Here is an 18,231-nt window from a genome sequence, read left to right on the forward strand (position 1 = left end):
ATGCATTTTAGCTTAATTTCTAAAAAAATAAATCCCAAACAAGGCCTCAATAGGCCAAGATAGTCGTCTTAAATTGAAATGGTGACAAGTGATGATCTAAAGTGATTGAAAAGGATTGAAGATTCAATAGGCCTCAATAGGTTGTTGGTTTATATTAGAAGTTTAAAATTTCTAGAACTAATAGTCCATAGTTATTATTTATCCAAATTTTGTTTTCTAAACAAAGGAAAAATCTATAAAGGAGTCTTTTATTCTCTCTCATTGACTCTGCATTCTGACAGATCTTTATCTTCTTCTTCTTCTTTTTCTTTTTCTTTTTCTTTTTTTCGTCATAAGAATTACATAAATAATAACTATGCCACAATTAGTTTTATTTATTTATTTCTTCAAATACCTGTTCTACAAGGATTTGATCTCTTGTATCAGACTTGATTCGCTCAAAAGCACAGTTTTATGAATCATGGTACAAAAACACCAGGGCCATGTCCTTTTCATCTTCTCTCATCAGGTATTGAACACACACATACTTCTTTTCCTGATTTAGAAGCAACCAATTATAAATTACATATATTTATTCAATAGTTCTATAGCCAAAAAACATAGTATCATATGACAATTTTTGTATAGAGTTTCAGCAAAATTGAGCAACGACAACATAGGCGCCATGGACCGTATATCAGAACTGCCTGATTCCATCATTCATCATATGATGTCTTTTCTCAACAGATCAGACGTTACAAAAACGAGCGTGCTATCTAAAAGATGGCACAATTTGTGGGCTTCGTTCCCCATATTGAATTTTGATGAGTTACACCTTGAACAAAGATTAAATGGAAACCCCGAGAGCATGTGTTGGACTCAAGAGGTTTTCACTGATGGCTTTATGAAGCATATAGATGATAGGGAAACTACAAACAGTATTTTCTTCAATCACGTGGATCGGTCTTTGTCAAGGTTCATTGAGAACAAGATTAAGATTCAGAAATTTAAGCTTGTTATAAGGCTCGTGAATTCTAAATCCGCTGTAGTTCTTGAAAAATGGTTGCGAATGATCATCGAGAGCAATGTTGAAGAGCTTGATTTGTGGACTTATCCTGAAATTTGCGTGCTCTACAACTTGACTCCATCTATCTTTGACGCAAAATCAATGAAGGCTTTGAAGTTGAAGGATTGTAATCTAGGGCTGCCCTTATGCAACGAGACTATCAATTTCAATTCTTTACAAAGGCTATCTCTAGAAACTCTCCAAATTGATGAGAAAGTTCTTCAACATTTCTTTTCTAGTTGCCCTTTGATCGAAGAACTTGTTCTCATTCATTGTAGGGGGTTGAATAGATTTCAAGTAAAATGTCTTCATAAACTTAGGAAACTTACTTTGGTCGTCAAATCACGCCATCCATTTAACATGGTTGAAATTGAAGCTCCAAGCCTCGAGTATTTTCATTACACTAACAAGAAACATTCAACCTATGTCAAGACTTTCAACATGTCTAGATGTCAAAATTTGAAACACCTATCATTGTGTAACACTGACATTGAAGAGGGTTTATTTCATGACCTTGTTTCCAAATTCCCTCTTCTTGAGATTTTGGAGTTGAGTTGTTGCGATATGTTGAAAAGCATTAAGATTTCAAGTAGTCATCTTAAGCGCTTCACCTTACAGTAATGTGCAAAGGTAGTTACAGTCAATATTGATTCTCCAAATTTGCTTTCATACCAATGTAAGGGTGATCCAGGGCCTATAATATCTTCAACAATTGCTTTTGGTAAATGGGTAGATAAATCATTGAGTTTTAACGTCCATGATGTTGAGTGGTTCCTGAAATTGAGAGTTTTTCTTTCAAGAGCACTTCAATTTAAAGTCTTCACCAAGAATATGAGTCATAACAAGGTAAGTTTTCACTTCCCTTCGCTACGTTATCCTGTGTGACATTAATTTATATTGATTTGAAATTTTTTTCTTTTGTTTTCTACAATGGATTTTGAAGAAATTCTTTAACATAGAAGAAGCACAAGAAATTTCACATTCTCAAACACGAGTTTGAGTACTTAAAGCTAGAAGAAACTTGATCATGATCAAATTATCCCACTCTTGTATGGACGGGTTGTTCTGGAGTTGTTGTCCTCAAACTATATCAATAGTATTTAAGACTCAGATTGAAGTTGATTTCGCAATGGTACTATTCTCTATAAAGCAAATAATCTTGCCGTCTAAAAATTGAAGTGTCCTTTTGTATACTTTTGATTTATAACTTGTTTTGTGATATACTTTTGATTTACAGGACCTTTGCAAGGAGTTAGTGCACCAAGAAGATATCAGGTGTTGCAATTCTAGGAGTAAAAATCATTATTTTATTTGTTTTTTTTTTCTGAAAATTTTTTATTTTATTTTTATTTTTTTAAATTTTTTTACATGTTGGGCATTTTTTTTAAAACATTAATGTTTAATGTTTTTGTATTTTTTTATTTGTTTTATTATTTTATATTTATTTTATATAAAAATAATTTAATAATCCCTACACTAACAACTATCATCAAAACAAATATAATTTTACTTAATCTTGTTACTATTAATCTCTTCACTATCAAATGCTTCTATTCTACCTCTAAAAACAAACGGAAGACATTATTAGGCATCACGTTAGATTCCTACGCTCGAAATAAAACAAGCAATGTAAATTCCATTAAACGTAAATCACCAAAAGCCATGTCATATCCAAATTGAATTCCGTGGGAACCCAGGTTGGGGGATAATTTTGAAACCAAGGTTTAATTTTAATCAAAAAGTGATTATGTTGTTAAGCATGATGAAATCTAGATTGTGGGACACTTTCAAAACCAAATTTTAAATTACATCACATGGTTATATGTGATTGCTGTAACTACTGAAAAATAAAAAAGTTTGGAATGGTTAATTTCAATTTTTAATTGTAATTGTAATTGTAATGGGTGTGGTTAATTTCAATTTTTATTTGTATGGGTGTAACATGCCCATTTTTATTTGTACGAGTGTTCTGAAAATGTTGGTGTAATTATAATGGGTGTGGTTAATTTCAGTTCTTATTCCACATTTGAAGTTTTAGTATTGATTGGAGTGTTGTTACATTTGGAAAAAGTATATTAATAAGTTTTTTTATGTGTTATATTGATTCAAGTGTTGCATTCAAAAAAAGTAGACTAAACGTTTTTTTTTTTTTGTATTTTTGTGTATTTTACATTGGAGTGTTATGTTTGGGAAAAGTAAAATAATTTTTTTGTATTTTTGTGTGTATTACGTGAGAGTGTTACGTTTGAGAAAAGTACACTAATGAATTTTTCAGTATTTAAATTGATTAGAGTGTTAAGTTTGAAAAAAGTACATTAATGAGTTTTTTTGTGTGTTACATTGGAGTGTTATGTTTGAGAAAAATACACTAATGAGTTTTTTGGTGTGTTATGTTATTACGTTTGGAAAAAGCATATTAAATAATTTTTTAGAGTGTTACGTTATTGGGGTGTTACATTGGAGTGGTGCATTCTTGTTTGCAATGTGAGATTTGTTTCATAATGAGGGAAAATTCAAAACTTTTATAGTGCGGATTGTCCAAATGTGTAATTTCACATTTGGAGAAACCCACTTTTATCCCTCAAAAATTAAACCTAATTATCTAAGTGACAGCCCTTTTATGTAATTTACATTTTTTTTTTTGGATCGGCAAATGTTAGTTGTTAGCACTTATGGGAGAAAATCTCATCACCCTTGGCAAAGCACTTAAGTACTTGCACTCCCTTAATTCAACCCCTCTAAGAGAAATTGAACCCGTGACCTCCTTAGGACTAAGCTCTAAGGAAGACATGGTGGCCGACTAGAGTAGGCCTAGTTGGTTTATGTAATTTACACTTTAATAGAACCTTTCTCTTCATAAGAAAAAAAAGGAAGAACTAAACAAATCACAAAATTACATTTTAAGATTTATTGATACTTTACCCTAACTACTATTACATCGAAAATGCTAAAATATAGGATTTCCATATGAAAAATTCATAAAAAATGATATGATAATAACATTATTACAATTACGGACCATATTTATTGTTTTTTAATGGATGTATAAATGAGACAAATCATTTACTATAATTTTTTTTATATACAAAATTACCCTACATGTCATTTATTGTTATTATTATTTTTTAATAAATGTGAAGTGTGACTCTCTATCTTCAAAAAATGTGTATCCCCTGCCCCAAACCTCTTTTTGTAGAATGACTCATTTTTAATTTGAAAATAATTATTTTAACGCATCGGATGATGAAGGAAAGCTTGAGACATGGGAACATACACTTTTGAGGACCCAGGATTTCCTATCCATACATATAACTTCTTATTAATTATTAATGATTATTGTTATCACTTTGCATATAGTTTTGCAGGTTGAGGCTAGTGTTCAAAGATCATGGCTACATACTTAGGGGTGTTTTGGAAGTTGATAAAAAGTTGACTTTTGACTTTTTATAAAAAAAATTAATTTTTTTGAAAAGTAATTTGGTAAGTTGATAAAAAGTTGACTTTTGACTTTTTGATTTAATATTTATTTATTGTGTCATATCACATTAAAATGACCAAAATATCCTTATTCAAATAGTTTTTACCCGTGTGTGTTTGAACAATTGAGGGTAGGTACATAATTTCATATGTTTGCATTTTTATAACTTTTTAAATGGTTTTGTTTTGTTTATGAAAAATGACTCGTAACTCAAATTTCGGCCGGCGCGAATGGCCCGAACTGTCCAAAACGACGTCGTTTTGGGCAGTTTTTTTTTTTTTTTTTTTTTCTCTTCTTTCTTTCCTTCCTTTTCATTCTTTTGAACACAGACAGAGAAGGAAGACGAGAAAAGAGAAGAGAGAGAGAGAGAGAGAGAGAGAGAAGAGAAGAGAAGAGGCAATTGACGGTGATGGTGGCGGCAATTGACGGCCCAATCTCCTCTTTCAAACTTTTTTTTTTTTAGTTGATCTGGATTTGATCTGGATCTGAAGATTAGTTAAAAAAATAAAATTTGTTGATGATGAAGATGATGAAGATCTTGATTTTTTTTTTCTGATTTTTGTTTTGTTTTTGATGTTATTCTGAAGATGAAAGAAAAAATAAATAAAAAATTGTTGGCAATTGTTGGCTGATGTGTTTGATGATGATGATGTTCTTGATTTTTTTTTTTTTGATTTTTTTTTTTTGTTTTTGATGTCAAAGAATTGGTAGATCTATCAAAGAATCAGAAATCAAAGAATTGGTAGATCTATCAATTTTTGATTTTTTTTTTTTTTCTGATCTTTGCAATGATGACGATGATGTTGTTGCAATTTGTTGATGTTGATGAAGATGATGAACAAGATCTACAGAAGACCCTTCTTCTTCTTCTTCTTCTTCTTCTTCTTCATTTTCTTCTTTTTCTTCATCAGAAAAATGCAGAAGAAAAACGCAGAAAAAAGAAAAAAGAAAAGAAAAAAACCATCAAAACGATGTCGTTTTGATGTCGGGCCATTCGAGCCACGCTAATTTCGAGCTACAAATCGGAACTGTTTGTTTATAGCTGCCCATAGCTTTTTTCCTCCACAAAATGCAGCTTTTTATTCCTCTTCCCAAATGGCCACTTGATATTGGATGATTTAAAGAATTTAAAGGATTGAAGACTAGAGAAATGGTTCACTTTATGAATACATTGTTAACCCCTTTTGGGTGAACTAATAATAAATTCTAATAGTTATATTTAATTCTTATCAAATCTTAATAAAATTGTCGTTAAAAATAATTTTTTTATGACAATTTTTTGCATATATTACTAAAAATTGACTATTAATGATTTTTTTTGTCACGATTTTTATAAATTGTCTCTAAAACTTACAATTAATAACATTTTTCTGTGACAAATTTTTTAAATTGTCATTATAAGTTGAAAATTAGTGATATTTTTTTGTGATGATTTTTTTAAATTGTCACTCAAACTTATAATCAGTGACATTTTTTGTGACAATATTTTCAAAATGTCGCTAAAAATTAATAATTAGTAATTTTTTTTGATAGTATTTAATGAAAAAGTCATTAAGTTCCCCTTAACTTTTCCATATGACCAAATTATTTGTAATTTAGACTAAAATAACGCTTTAATTAGCCTTTTCCAATTCATAATGTTCATCTCTTAACTTTTCAATTAATCGACATTTTTGCCATGTTGACTGAAATCTGAATAATATATATATATATATATATTTATATTTCTTTGAACGTCCAATACAAATCTAATAATAGTTATTTGGACAAACCCTCATTAAAAAATCATGTATCTAATAAACATCTCTCTCGCATGAGAAATTTCTCTCTTTTCCTTTGAGAGAGGACATTGAAGCCTTTTAGCCCAACTTTTTTTCAATAATGTTGTTTATGTGAGCTTTATTGCACCAATTTATCACATTTGAAATGTAATAAGAAAAGACCACAAATGTAATATTATTGAATTTTTTAAATGCTTTTTTTTCTTACCTTTGGTCAATAATGCTTTTCTTAACCCCCAAAGCACCATTCTTTGACATGATCAATGAAACCTCACGTGGGACGTCACCTGTTGGAAAATAATACCATCTTGAAAAGTATAACACTTATGTTTTAAGACATTAAGTTCCACCCAAAAAAAAAATAAAAATAAAAACAAACAAACAAACAAAAAAAATCATTTAAATATACATGATGTGTATTTCGATAATAATCAATTAGAAATAAAATTTTGTAACATTTATAATATGTGTGACCCACATATGAATGGTGGGAGTACAAACGAGTCAAATCGACTCAAATTTTAATGTGTTTAGATTTGTTTACTAAGATTTTAATGAGTTCGAACTTGAACTCGAGTTTAATAAAAATTTAATGAACCGAACTCGAGTCGAGTTGGTTTGAGTTTGACTCAAACTCAAGCTTGAGTCTATTCACGAGTCTTAACAAGTCAAAAAATTTACAAATTCATAATTGCGTATGAGACTGAAATTATAATTAAAATTTTGATTATACAATTATATATACAATATATGTAAACTAAAAAAAGTCAATATTTTATCAAAATAATATATATAGTTAACTATTATTTATATTTATATATTTTTTAAATATATAAATAACATATTTATCTTATTTTAAAATAATATAAATAATAAATGTTAAACGAATCAGCTAATGAGCTGAGCTTACAAGCCCAGTTTTGGTACGTTTTGGTTTGTTTATTAAAAATTGGATAAATTACAAACATATCTCCTGAGATTTACTTAAATTATAAATTACCCCATGTGGTTCTAGAATTACATAATACCTCCTAAAGTTTCTAATTTCATAACAAATAGGTCATTTTCTTAATAAATCATCAAGTTAATTAACAGTTTTTAATAATGTTAAAATTTTATTTTTATTATTGTATAGGTGAACAATTAGAAATTTTACCTTTTCAATTAATTCTGTTAAATAAAAAATTTTGACAGAGAGGTATTTCTAATTTTTCAAACTACAGGAGGCAATTCGTATTTTAAGCAAATCTCAGGGGGTGTATTTGTAATTTACCCTTAAAAATTTAACGAATTTGAACTCGAGCAAAAAATAAATAAATAAAAATTAACGAACTAAGTTCGAACAAACTCTTGTTGAGCCGAGCTTAAGCCTGTACATAAACGATTCTGTTTATTTGTAGTCATGAGTATAGCATCCATGACTATAAATAATGATTAAATTGTTCAAATTGTCCTTTAATTGATATTGTTTGAAAAGCTCATAATTTAAATCAAAATAATTTAATAAATTAGGATTTGATTTATTACCGAAGTTAAATTTTGATTTTTTTTTTTTTTTTTTGGGGTTGTAATTTTTCAAAATAAAATAAAAATGGTATGAATGGGAGCTAGTCTAATAGTAGTGTCTCAGCGTGCGCACACAGAAAGGACAAAACCAATTAAGCGTAAAATCCACGACGGGGTTAAGAATAAGGATAACTTCATCCAGGGAGCCAAACGCCCTCTGAAATCTGAACAGAGTTTTTTACTCAGATAAAAAAAAAAAAATTAGCCTATACTGAAAACACTTATCCGAAGCAAAATGGCGGTGGTCGTCCGTTGCTCCTCCTCCTTCGTACTCCTCCGCCCTCACTCCGCCGCCGTATTTCACCGCCGCTCATCTTCCTCCGGCCAAATTCCTCTCAAACTCCATGTCTTTGGTCTCTCTCTCTCTCTCTCTCTCTCTCAAATCTTCTTCAATTTTTATAGTATTGTTCATTTTTTTTTTATTCTTGAGTTGAAATTGTTGTGTTAAACGAAATTTCTTGGCATATTTTCTCTATTTTTGAGTATTTTCTCTGTACTTTCTGTTTGTTTGCCGAGAAAGGTAAGAAAAGAGAACAACGAGAAACATAAGCCTCGCGTTTTGTGCAATTAAATATCTAATCAACTCAACCTGACAATGTATTGTATTCATGTAGCTGATCTGGAATGTAAATCACATTTATGTGAAGAATAGGTTCCCAAATGATTGATGGAATGCATGTGTCATGAGAAGAAATTGAACATTATAGAGGTGATACTAAAACAGGTTATAATTATTTTATGATGTGTATGCTTCTTGTGTATTAAACAATTAAACCTGTTTTAGTAAGGATTGGAGTGTTCCATCTCTCTTTTTTCCATCAAATTTGAGTGAAAATTTGGTTGAAAGTTTGATCTGATATGGAACACTCTTCTAATCCTTTACTTGTCTTTTTTTCATCAAATATTTTTTAAAAATTCCGTACTTGTCCTAAAAATCTATTTTAACCGTTTTTATGAAAGAAAACTATATCCATTCCTTATTCTTTTTTAAATTTCATCAAATTTAAGTAAAAATATGATTGTTGAAAATTTGGTAAAGGATTTGGTTCATCTTTGATTTGGTGAACAAATTGCCTCTCCCTTGATTTGACACATATTTGATGAAATGATTGGAGCACACTTTTAGCCATTTTTCCATCAAATTTTGATGAAGGATCGGAGATGCTCTTGGATTCAATTCAAATCCTTATAACACAATAAAAAATAAAGTCCTAATTTAATCTAGTATAGAACACTGAAAATTCTTTTCAATCATCTTCTAAGTAATAGTATAAATTTTCGCTTGCACATAATAAAATTAGGGACAAAAATGTTGTGAGTTGATATTTTTGGTGGTGATATCTTTGATGTTGGACTGCAGTCTCTCCCTCTTGGAAGAGAATTATTTGTCCTCAAATTTTACCTCAGGCTTGTAATTATCTAGAATTTTCAAATTCTGTGGTTGCCAGCATGGAAAAAAATCTCATTCTTATGCCTGTACTCTTTTATCTAGCAAAGGTAACATTTTTGGTGATCCTAATTTCCTAACTTCATTAAAGCATATGATAATGAAGGCAGAAAAAGTTATGTGTCCCTTTTAACTCTTGATAACAAGCTTGTTTAGAAACCAGAAAGCATAAGATTGCTATACAATAGAAGGCAACTCCTAACCCGCTAGGGAGAAAATTGATACATGCATACACATGTTATTTGTAGTCAATTCATCAAGTGAATTTTAATATCTACTGACACTTTTTGAATTCTACCTATGCATTTTATTATATTTAGTTTTTAGGCATTTGGTTATGAGACTTAATTTTGTATACCTTTCCAACTAGAGGATTATAAGGAAGAACTTGGAGTGTTACTGATTTTGAAAAGAAAAAAAAAAAAAGATGTATTTATCAAAAAAAAAAAAAAAAAAAGGAATGCACTTGGCGTGTTCCTTTATTCCATTTAACTTTTTTCACTATATGTCAGGTGAGATAATTAAAATGGTTTAGACATATCATGAAAAAAAAAAAGAATGGAGAGCTTGTGACGAGGAAAATTTTTCAGTCAATTCTCCTATAAGGTAAGGCTTTAATGGACTAGTGTTAAAATTGATGTATTATTGATTGATGTATTGATATATTACAATGATTCCTATATATAGAAGAGAGGATGTGGGAAGAGAATATGTGAGTGTGTAGTAGGTATGGAGTAGGTGAGTGTAGTAGGTATGGAGTAGGTGAGGAGTAGGTGGAGAGTAGGTGAAGTAGGTGAGTGTGTAGTAGGTGGTAGTGGTAGGTGTGTAGTAGGTGAATTTTAACAGCCCCCGCAAACTCAAGGGGGATAGGAACTAACCAACTTGAGTTTGGAGAGAGTAACAAAACAAGAAAATACATAAAAATAAAAGAGGATAGGAGACACTGTATGGTCGTGTCAGACCATTGGTGAAGACACTGGATGGTGGTGTCATAACGTTGTAGAGGACACTGTATGGGGGTGTCATAACGTTGTAGAGGACACTGTATGGTGGTGTCATAACGGTGTAGAGGACACTGGATGGCGGTGTTAGACCGATGTAGAAGACAGTTTATGGGGTCATGTCGGACCGTTGTAGTAGACAATGTTGTGACAGTTGTTGTGACAGTTTACAGAGTCTTGCTGGACCCTTGTAGAAACTAACCGGAATCAATGTCGGGACAGTTTACAGAGTCTTGTCGGACCCATGAAGGAGCTAACCGGAATCAATGTCGGGACAGTTTATGGGGTCATGTCAGACCGTTGGAAAAGCTAACCGGAATCAAATGTCGGGACAGTTTATGGGGTCATGTCGGACCGTTGGAAAAGTCGCACCCTCAAAAGGTGTGCCCAATCTTTCAAAAGGCGTGCCATCAAAAGGCGTGCCCAATTCATCAAAAGGCGTGCCATCAAAAGGTGTGCCCAGGTTGGCGTCGAGCGCCGAGCGGCGCATGATGCGCGTGGCTGCCTTGGCTATTTAACCAAGGTTGATGCTGAGGCTGAGGCAGAGACAAAACTTGCTAAAAAAAAACTCTGAAAAACTCCGCGGTTGCTGAGAGAGAAACTCGGTAATACTCTGTAACACTCTGTTGCCCAGAAAATGGCTTCGTCTTCTCGTGGTCTGCTCACTCTCTTTCCCGACCTTAACGAGTCAACAAGAGAGATAACTGGTGCAGGGGCCAGTGAACCTCAACTAAGCGCCCCAGGGTTTGCTCCGTTGAACTTTCCTATGCGGTCTGTGGAGCAAAAAATGGCAGTGCAAACTGACATTGAAGCCAATCAGTATACTTTGAAGTCCTGTGTGGAGACGATGACGGCAGTCACAAACTTGTCGCATCGGCTGCAGAGTAGGACAAATGAGGTGCAGCAGTTAAACGCCCAGCTGGCTCTGCTCCAGCGCATGTATAAGGATGCGCGAGCAGAGATAAGTGTGCTAAAGGCGGAAAATAAGGAGCTGAAGCGGAAGGCCACCGTTATGTTTCGATTTGGAGGTCCGCCATATGCTGCAGTGGAGGAGTATGGGGGAGTAAACGTGCTCGGTGGCGTGGAAAATACGGAGACAACACCGGCAAAGGCCGCCCAGGACGGGGGCAAGAAGAAAAGACCGGCGGCAGAGTAGAGAAGAAAAATCCCGTCTGTGGATGTGGTTTTGTTGTTTTGGTTTGTTTGTGTTTTTTTTTTTTTTGGAATGTAAAATGGTGATCGGGGTGAGCCCCGACATGAAGAAATGACAAGTTTGTGAAATGAAAACGAGTTGGTGGTGAATGGATTTTTTTTTTTTTTTTTTGGGTATTGGAATAAAAATAAAATAAAATAATAAGAGAATGTAAAAAGGATGATACTCACCAACTGTGTTGTAGAATATTGAAGTATTGATGAAAAAGAAAGATAGAAAAAATAAAAAGAAAATAAAATAAAGTTTTGTGAAAAATCAGTATATATATATATATTGATGAATCAGTGGATATAGGGTGAGTGAAGGATAATAGTGTGGGAAATATATTATAATAATAAAAGATAGTGGGGTTGATTAAAGTGGACAACGGGACCACAGAGAGAGATAGTGGGTTGATTAAAAAAAAGATTGTGGGGAAAGAATAAAAAAAGAAAAGTATAGGTTGGAGTTTTTTTTTTTTTTTTTTTTTTAAAAAAAATAATAATAAGAATAAAATAAAATAGAGAAAGAAAACAGAGAATATTTTTTTTTTGGGGAGAGGATGTGCAGGCGGTGGAATATAAAACACTTAATTAAAAGGAAGAGAGAGAGAGACAATACATGTGCAAGGCTCTTGAAGCTGTACCAGCAGATTCATGATTAGCCCCACTTAGAACATCCATTCCTTGTTCCTGGTTGTTTGAAGCTTGCCCGTGTATACGCTGGGGCTTGGCATTAAGATCAATTATTTTATTGTCCATCATGCCACTGTCATCAATATTCGTGTCTGGCACTGGAACAGAAGACACCCTGTGATGTTGCTGGTTCTCTCCCATTGTAGGCCTAGGTGGCTGATTTTGTTCCCTCTTTATTTCACCAGGTTGCATACCTAGCTCATCAATATGGCCAGGTTTATCCCCTGGAAACTCAACTCCTGCGGAGAGTACGGCTTTGAGGTCAGGAGGGAATGCGAAGCCAAACTCAGCTTCGGCTCGGGCAAACTCGGCGTCGGACAAGCCGGGGTGGACGGGTAAACCGGCGGAGAGAACCGCTGGAGTTATCAGAGTGCCTTTGGAACTTCGTGTTGTGGGATGAGCTGTTTTGCCCTTGCCTGTTCTTTCTTCTCGGATGCGACGACTGTGGGATGAACACACCAGTTCCTTTGCTTTCTCTTCTGCAAGTTTGCTGGTAGGAAAATGGTGGTGATGGGTTGACTGGGTGAGTCAAGGATAGCGACTCGAAGGAGTTGGGCGTGAAGGTGGTGAACTCGAAGAAATTTCAAGGTATGTGTAGAAAATTCTAGCGGATTAGGTTGAGGTCCGGCGGGCAGCTAAGGTGAGGTTGCCGCCCGCTGGGGAAGCGAAAATACTAGGTTCTAAACCTGCTCTGATACCATGTTAAAATTGATGTATTATTGATTGACGTATTGATATATTACAATGATTCCTATATATAGAAGAGAGGATGTGGGAAGAGAATAGGTGAGTGTGTAGTAGGTATGGAGTAGGTGAGTGTAGTAGGTATGGAGTAGGTGAGGAGTAGGTGGAGAGTAGGTGAAGTAGGTGAGTGTGTAGTAGGTGGTAGTGGTAGGTGTGTAGTAGGTGAATTTTAACAACTAGAATAGTAGAAGAGGATGTGCATCACTGACTGGATCTGGCAGTGGCATTGTACAACAACAAAATGGATGTAACATTTTGGAGAAAGTACCCCTAGTGAACGATTTATTGCATTTTATTCTACATTTTTTGCTACAAATCACATCACAGCTGCACTTGTTATTTTCGTAATTGATTAAGTTTAGTGTATAAGTTCTTGCTGATATTGTGTATTGAACAAGCTGTCAAACCCAAGTTACTTGTTCACTCCCAATATGTTTTACAGTTTTTAGTATGAGACTCTATGTAGCCTATACTATGCCAGGCACCCTTTACAATTGATGTAAAACCAGTTCTTGATAACTTTATATTAGTGTGGCTAAGACATCAAAGCATGTCTCTGAACCCTGAAGATAAAACACGTTTTCCAGGTAAGTTGGCTTCTATTCCTTTTAAAGTAAAGAAGTTCTTGTCATCCTTTGGAGAGGCTTCTATTGAAGAATTTGAGGCTCGTCAGCCACTGCTAGGCAGTCGGTCTATGCTTACAGGAGTAAATGATGTCAACACCTCTGTATCAGAAGGAACTTGTGATACTGTCCATACACAAGTAGATTATGACACCACTCTGGAAGACTTAGTTGCTCAGGTATGATGGTGAGTCATCCCACATTTTGTATTTGCTTGCTTAAAAGTGGGTAAACAAAGCCCATATTAATTATTAATTGTCGAGAACTCCATTCACTCAATGTATGTGCCTTTAAACATCCATGTCAACAGATTTTGTTGCATATGACATATTCTTTGGCTGCACTCTTCATTCCTCCCTGTTTGAACACGTTGTTTTGGTTTTGGGTTTTTAAAACTCTTATAATCATTATTTCAGATGTGAACAATAATGGAAACATGCATGTACTCGAGTATACTTATGTTTCAGTTGCAATGTATTTGTGATGATTCAGGGCCCTCTGTGGTGCTGATTACATTTATAATGTCACTGTCAATGAATTCCTTTGGAATTCCTTATTTTGGCAGGTGATGGCTCCTGTAAGATCCCCAGCCGTGGCACTTATTGTCACTAATGCCTTGATGTTGAGTATGCCTTTTGAAGCTCTGGCAGAAACATGTGAGGCTGATAGATCTGTTTTCGACATGCCCTTACTGCTATTTGTAGCCCTTGTAGGGGCCACAGTTGGAGGTAAGGCAATTTGAAGCTATGGTAATCATCAGTTTTGTCCCTCTCTTACATGCAAATGACTTGTGAAGCTAGATTATGTATGTGGTTGTAGTGTTTACATGTACTTACAAGGGGGAGGAAAAAATGAATAAGTAGCATTACAATCTTTATCTTTACCTCCTTTACATTCACTAGCTTACATAATTCATTCTTATTGGACTGCATATTTAAGTACCTTTTTTAAGCAAGTCTCATGAGGTGTGAATTTAGCATGCTCCACAGTCCAGGTCTTAAACTCTAGCCTTTTTAAGCTCAGTTTTGGTCCAAGGTTTGACAAATTCTTTTTTGATCCTCGGATTGTTGGGCTTGCCTGTGTGCATCAGAGCCCAATTCACAAGTCTCTTGGACTACGTAAAGAGAATTTAATTTGAAAATAAAGTCTGCTATCCTTATCATAAGACTTTGGGGAGCATTTTTTAGTGCAAGCTCAACTATAATAAAGACTTTCCCTTTCCTACATAAGTCCACAACAGAAACTCAAGTTCATGAGCCCAAAATGAGCCTACCATCTTGGATCATGTCTTTTTCCGTTACCCATTTGAAAAAGGATATAACATCTACAGATTTTAGCTCCCAGCTAGTTTCCACATTATTTGAATTCATTGTTATTGTAATTTATTTCTTACAGGACTGCTTGCAAGACAGAGGAGAGGAGAATTGGAACGGCTGAATGAGCAGTTGCGCCAGATCAATGCAGCACTAAGAAGGCAAGCAAAGATTGAGTCTTATGCCCCCACTCTGAGTTATGCTCCTGTTGGTGGTAGAATACAAGAAAATGAAGTAATTGTTGATCCAAGGAAGCATGAATTGATTTCCCATTTGAAATCTGGAAAGAATTTTCTGAGGAATCAAGATCCAGAGAAGGCATTTGTGGAGTTTAAGGCTGCTCTTGAACTTGCTCAGAGTCTTGGGGATCCGATTGAGGAAAAGAAGGCAGCTAGAGGCTTAGGTTGGCTGTCTGTTCCTATCTCCTCTTTTTTGGCCTTTCATCTACGTTCAATTATTGTTTTTTTTTTTTTAAGGAGTCATGAAACTTATCTGAAAAGAGGTAGGATATGCCATGATGTCCGATTTTAAAAAATTATTGGGTTTTTGGTTTTATCGAAAATTAAGTTTGGTACATATGGAATTGACACAATCCAGATGCTTCAATTCAGTGACCACTTTTTATACATGTATGTAGGACATTGATCCGGTGAATATTTTAAAACTAGGACTTGGACTCTGTGTTCATGGTTTTCACACAGAATATGCAATACATGAACAAATATGAACCCCAACTCTTCTCCATTTTCCTCCTGTAACCTGCATTATATTTCTGAACTTTACTTATAAAGCTGGTCTGAATTATGATAGTTTTACATAAATGCAAAACAAATAGCAAAACAAATATCCTCACAAATGTAGTACGTATTTTTGTTCTTTCCTTGGTTAGCCGGACTGTGTATACACTGAAGAACTGTGATGACAACCAAAAAAGAAGCCAATCTTGTTGGACAATTTGGAGTGCCCTAGAAGAATTATGTCTCCAAAATGAAGGAATTTTTTCAAACTGTAGACACGGCTAGGATATGTTCCATTAATGTTGAGGACTTGGAAAAAAAAAAATGTTCCATGAATGTTGAGGAACATCGATTGGGTATCAGCATCTGGCACGTGACCAATGCAGCTATTACTCTTCTTATTCATCTGCTAACTTGCTGAACTTTTTTATTAGCATGCTAACATGTATTGTCAATTTCCTTGTAATTTTAGTATTATTGAATTGCCATCTCATGGAGTCAACTTGAGGAGCTTCGACATTTTAAAGTAACAATATTCTGTCAAAGCATGAGAAATTCATTGGTGAATTTGGAAATGAAATGATAACTTTTCTTTTTCTTTTAATTTTTATTATTATTTTAAGCTTTACAAATAAAATTTTAGATAGACTTTGGATGTATAGATAGAAAACAAGAGACACAAAGGCGGCTATACCGCCATAGACAGAAAACATGGTAAAGAAATTGCAGACAAGGCCAAAGTAGATATACTAACTGGTCTATTGTCTAACTACACTTGCTCTTTTAAGCTAATCCCCATTTTTAGAAGAGTAGAAACTTAAATAGAAATGGAAAAGATGATGGAACAGCAATTATGAAAAAATAATTCTACAATGCCCATTCAAGTGCATGACAACCACATGTATTTAGTACCCTTCTTTCTTTTTGAATATTTTAGAACTGATCATTGTAAACTTGAGCTGCTTAGCAAACTACATGCTAGCTATTGATCATAAATGTTGCTTGTATGTGTTGGAACTGTATTAAATAATTGCTCACATAACTATCCACCAATGGAAATGTATTTTTTGTTTCTATAGAATGCATAGTTAAAACTATTTTTCTCTTGTGAATTGGGAAATATTTGTCTTGCAGGAGCCTCACTGCAAAGGCAGGGTAAATACCGAGAAGCTATTAAATACCATTCCATGGTTTTGGCAATCTCAGAACGAGAGGGAGAGGATTCTGGGAATACAGAAGCTTATGGAGCAATAGCTGATTGTTATACTGAGCTCGGAGATCTTGAGCGTGCTGCAAAGTTCTATGACAACTATATTTCCCGGTTACAATCAGACTGAGATTTTACTATACTACTTGTAATTTTCTACGTGTTCTTCTTCTTCTTTTCTTTTGCTAATATGTTGAAGGGTTTATTCATGGAGGTTGATGATGGCTTTCTTTTCTTTTGCTAATATGTTGAAGGGTTTATTCATACAGGTTGATGATGGCTTTGTGGACCAGTTTCAGCGAACAATCATTTTTGTACCCTTAATATTACTATTTTTTTATTTTCAAGTTAAATTTTTTTCTCATCTTCTTGGGTTACTCTTTTGGACACCCAATAATGTCTGGCAACATGTACTTCTAGTAATAGTGTACATGTAGCATTGCTCTATTTTTTTCTCGGGTTTCTATTGTTGAGAAATGATATATTGATAGATTTTCTTGGCTTAATAATCTTGAGGTTGTGGGTTCAAGTCTCGGGTGTATACTGTGTCAAAAGTTAGGTATGTATTAAATCTTTTTTCTTTTCAAACACATTAATATATATCATTTGAGCCTTATTTTTTTGCAGGATAGATTTTGACTTGGGAGAGAGGGGACGAGGCTTTAAATTAAGACCAAGAGGCATTACTATTTGAATTACCTTTTTGTCTCTTCTTGGGTTTCTAAACGGGCTACAATCACTACCTCTCTCTCTCCCACCTCCCCGTAGCCTACCAATCCCTTCAATCTTTTATTTTTTTTATTTTTTTATGCCCAAAACATTCCTAAGACAGAACTCTTAGAATCCATCTTTACAAGTCAAACTGGGAGAAATTAACTGATTTACTTAAATAGTTGGATTTCAAATTGAGTAGTAGAGAATTTGAATCCTAGTCAATAAGGAGAGGAACAAACACCCTTACTAACTAAGATGCTCCCTTGGTGGTAATCCGGATGATCCCTGCAACCCCTTCTCTCTTTTTCATGAAAAATTATTTGGTGGTCTAGAGATGCCACGTAGCAATGTTCCTCAACAATCAATATGTTGTTTTACTTGTCACCCAACACAAAATCATATACTTCATCCATTTCATCAATCACAACACAATTGAGTCACCATATGATCATATTCTACAACCACTAAATAACTTCTTTTTCTCTCCCAACCCACAGCCGACTGCCCCCCTTTCCTTCTTCTGCTACCTCTGAAATCCTCCTATGTTTGAATATATATTTAAATATTAGTGAATAATTTTCTTCAGATTCAATATATTTTTCATCCAAATTAATTTTTACACAAAAGGGGGGGGAGGGGGGAAAGGCTAATATATAAATTCAGTAGAAGTCAATAAAAAGCAACGCTT

At 34.0% G+C, this 18,231-nt stretch overlaps 2 protein-coding genes across 3 annotated transcripts; both read left to right on the forward strand.

Moving 5' to 3' along the window:
• Positions 1 to 271: 271 nt before the first annotated feature.
• Positions 272 to 2,177, forward strand: LOC114275305 (F-box/LRR-repeat protein 25-like). The gene is made up of 3 exons (XM_082909734.1): positions 272 to 508; positions 628 to 1,891; positions 1,989 to 2,177. Exons 1-2 carry the CDS (start codon positions 483 to 485, stop codon positions 1,664 to 1,666), a joined length of 1,065 nt encoding a protein of 354 aa, XP_082765860.1. The 5' UTR covers positions 272 to 482; the 3' UTR covers positions 1,667 to 1,891; positions 1,989 to 2,177.
• A 5,822-nt stretch (positions 2,178 to 7,999) lies between these two features.
• Positions 8,000 to 17,193, forward strand: FLU (Tetratricopeptide repeat (TPR)-like superfamily protein). 2 transcript variants are annotated; one of them, XM_028217300.2, is made up of 6 exons: positions 8,033 to 8,223; positions 13,537 to 13,751; positions 14,138 to 14,300; positions 14,968 to 15,288; positions 16,757 to 16,977; positions 17,099 to 17,193. In XM_028217300.2, exons 1-5 carry the CDS (start codon positions 8,106 to 8,108, stop codon positions 16,957 to 16,959), a joined length of 1,020 nt encoding a protein of 339 aa, XP_028073101.2. In that variant the 5' UTR covers positions 8,033 to 8,105; the 3' UTR covers positions 16,960 to 16,977; positions 17,099 to 17,193. The 2 variants fall into 2 exon arrangements, with proteins under 2 accessions (XP_028073100.2, XP_028073101.2); XM_028217299.2 differs by having other exon boundaries at positions 8,000 to 8,223; positions 16,757 to 17,193.
• Positions 17,194 to 18,231: the final 1,038 nt, after the last annotated feature.

This window comes from Camellia sinensis, chromosome 15 (assembly GCF_055761805.1).
Source record: "Camellia sinensis isolate YWXY chromosome 15, ASM5576180v1, whole genome shotgun sequence".
Classification (NCBI taxonomy): Eukaryota; Viridiplantae; Streptophyta; class Magnoliopsida; order Ericales; family Theaceae; genus Camellia; species Camellia sinensis.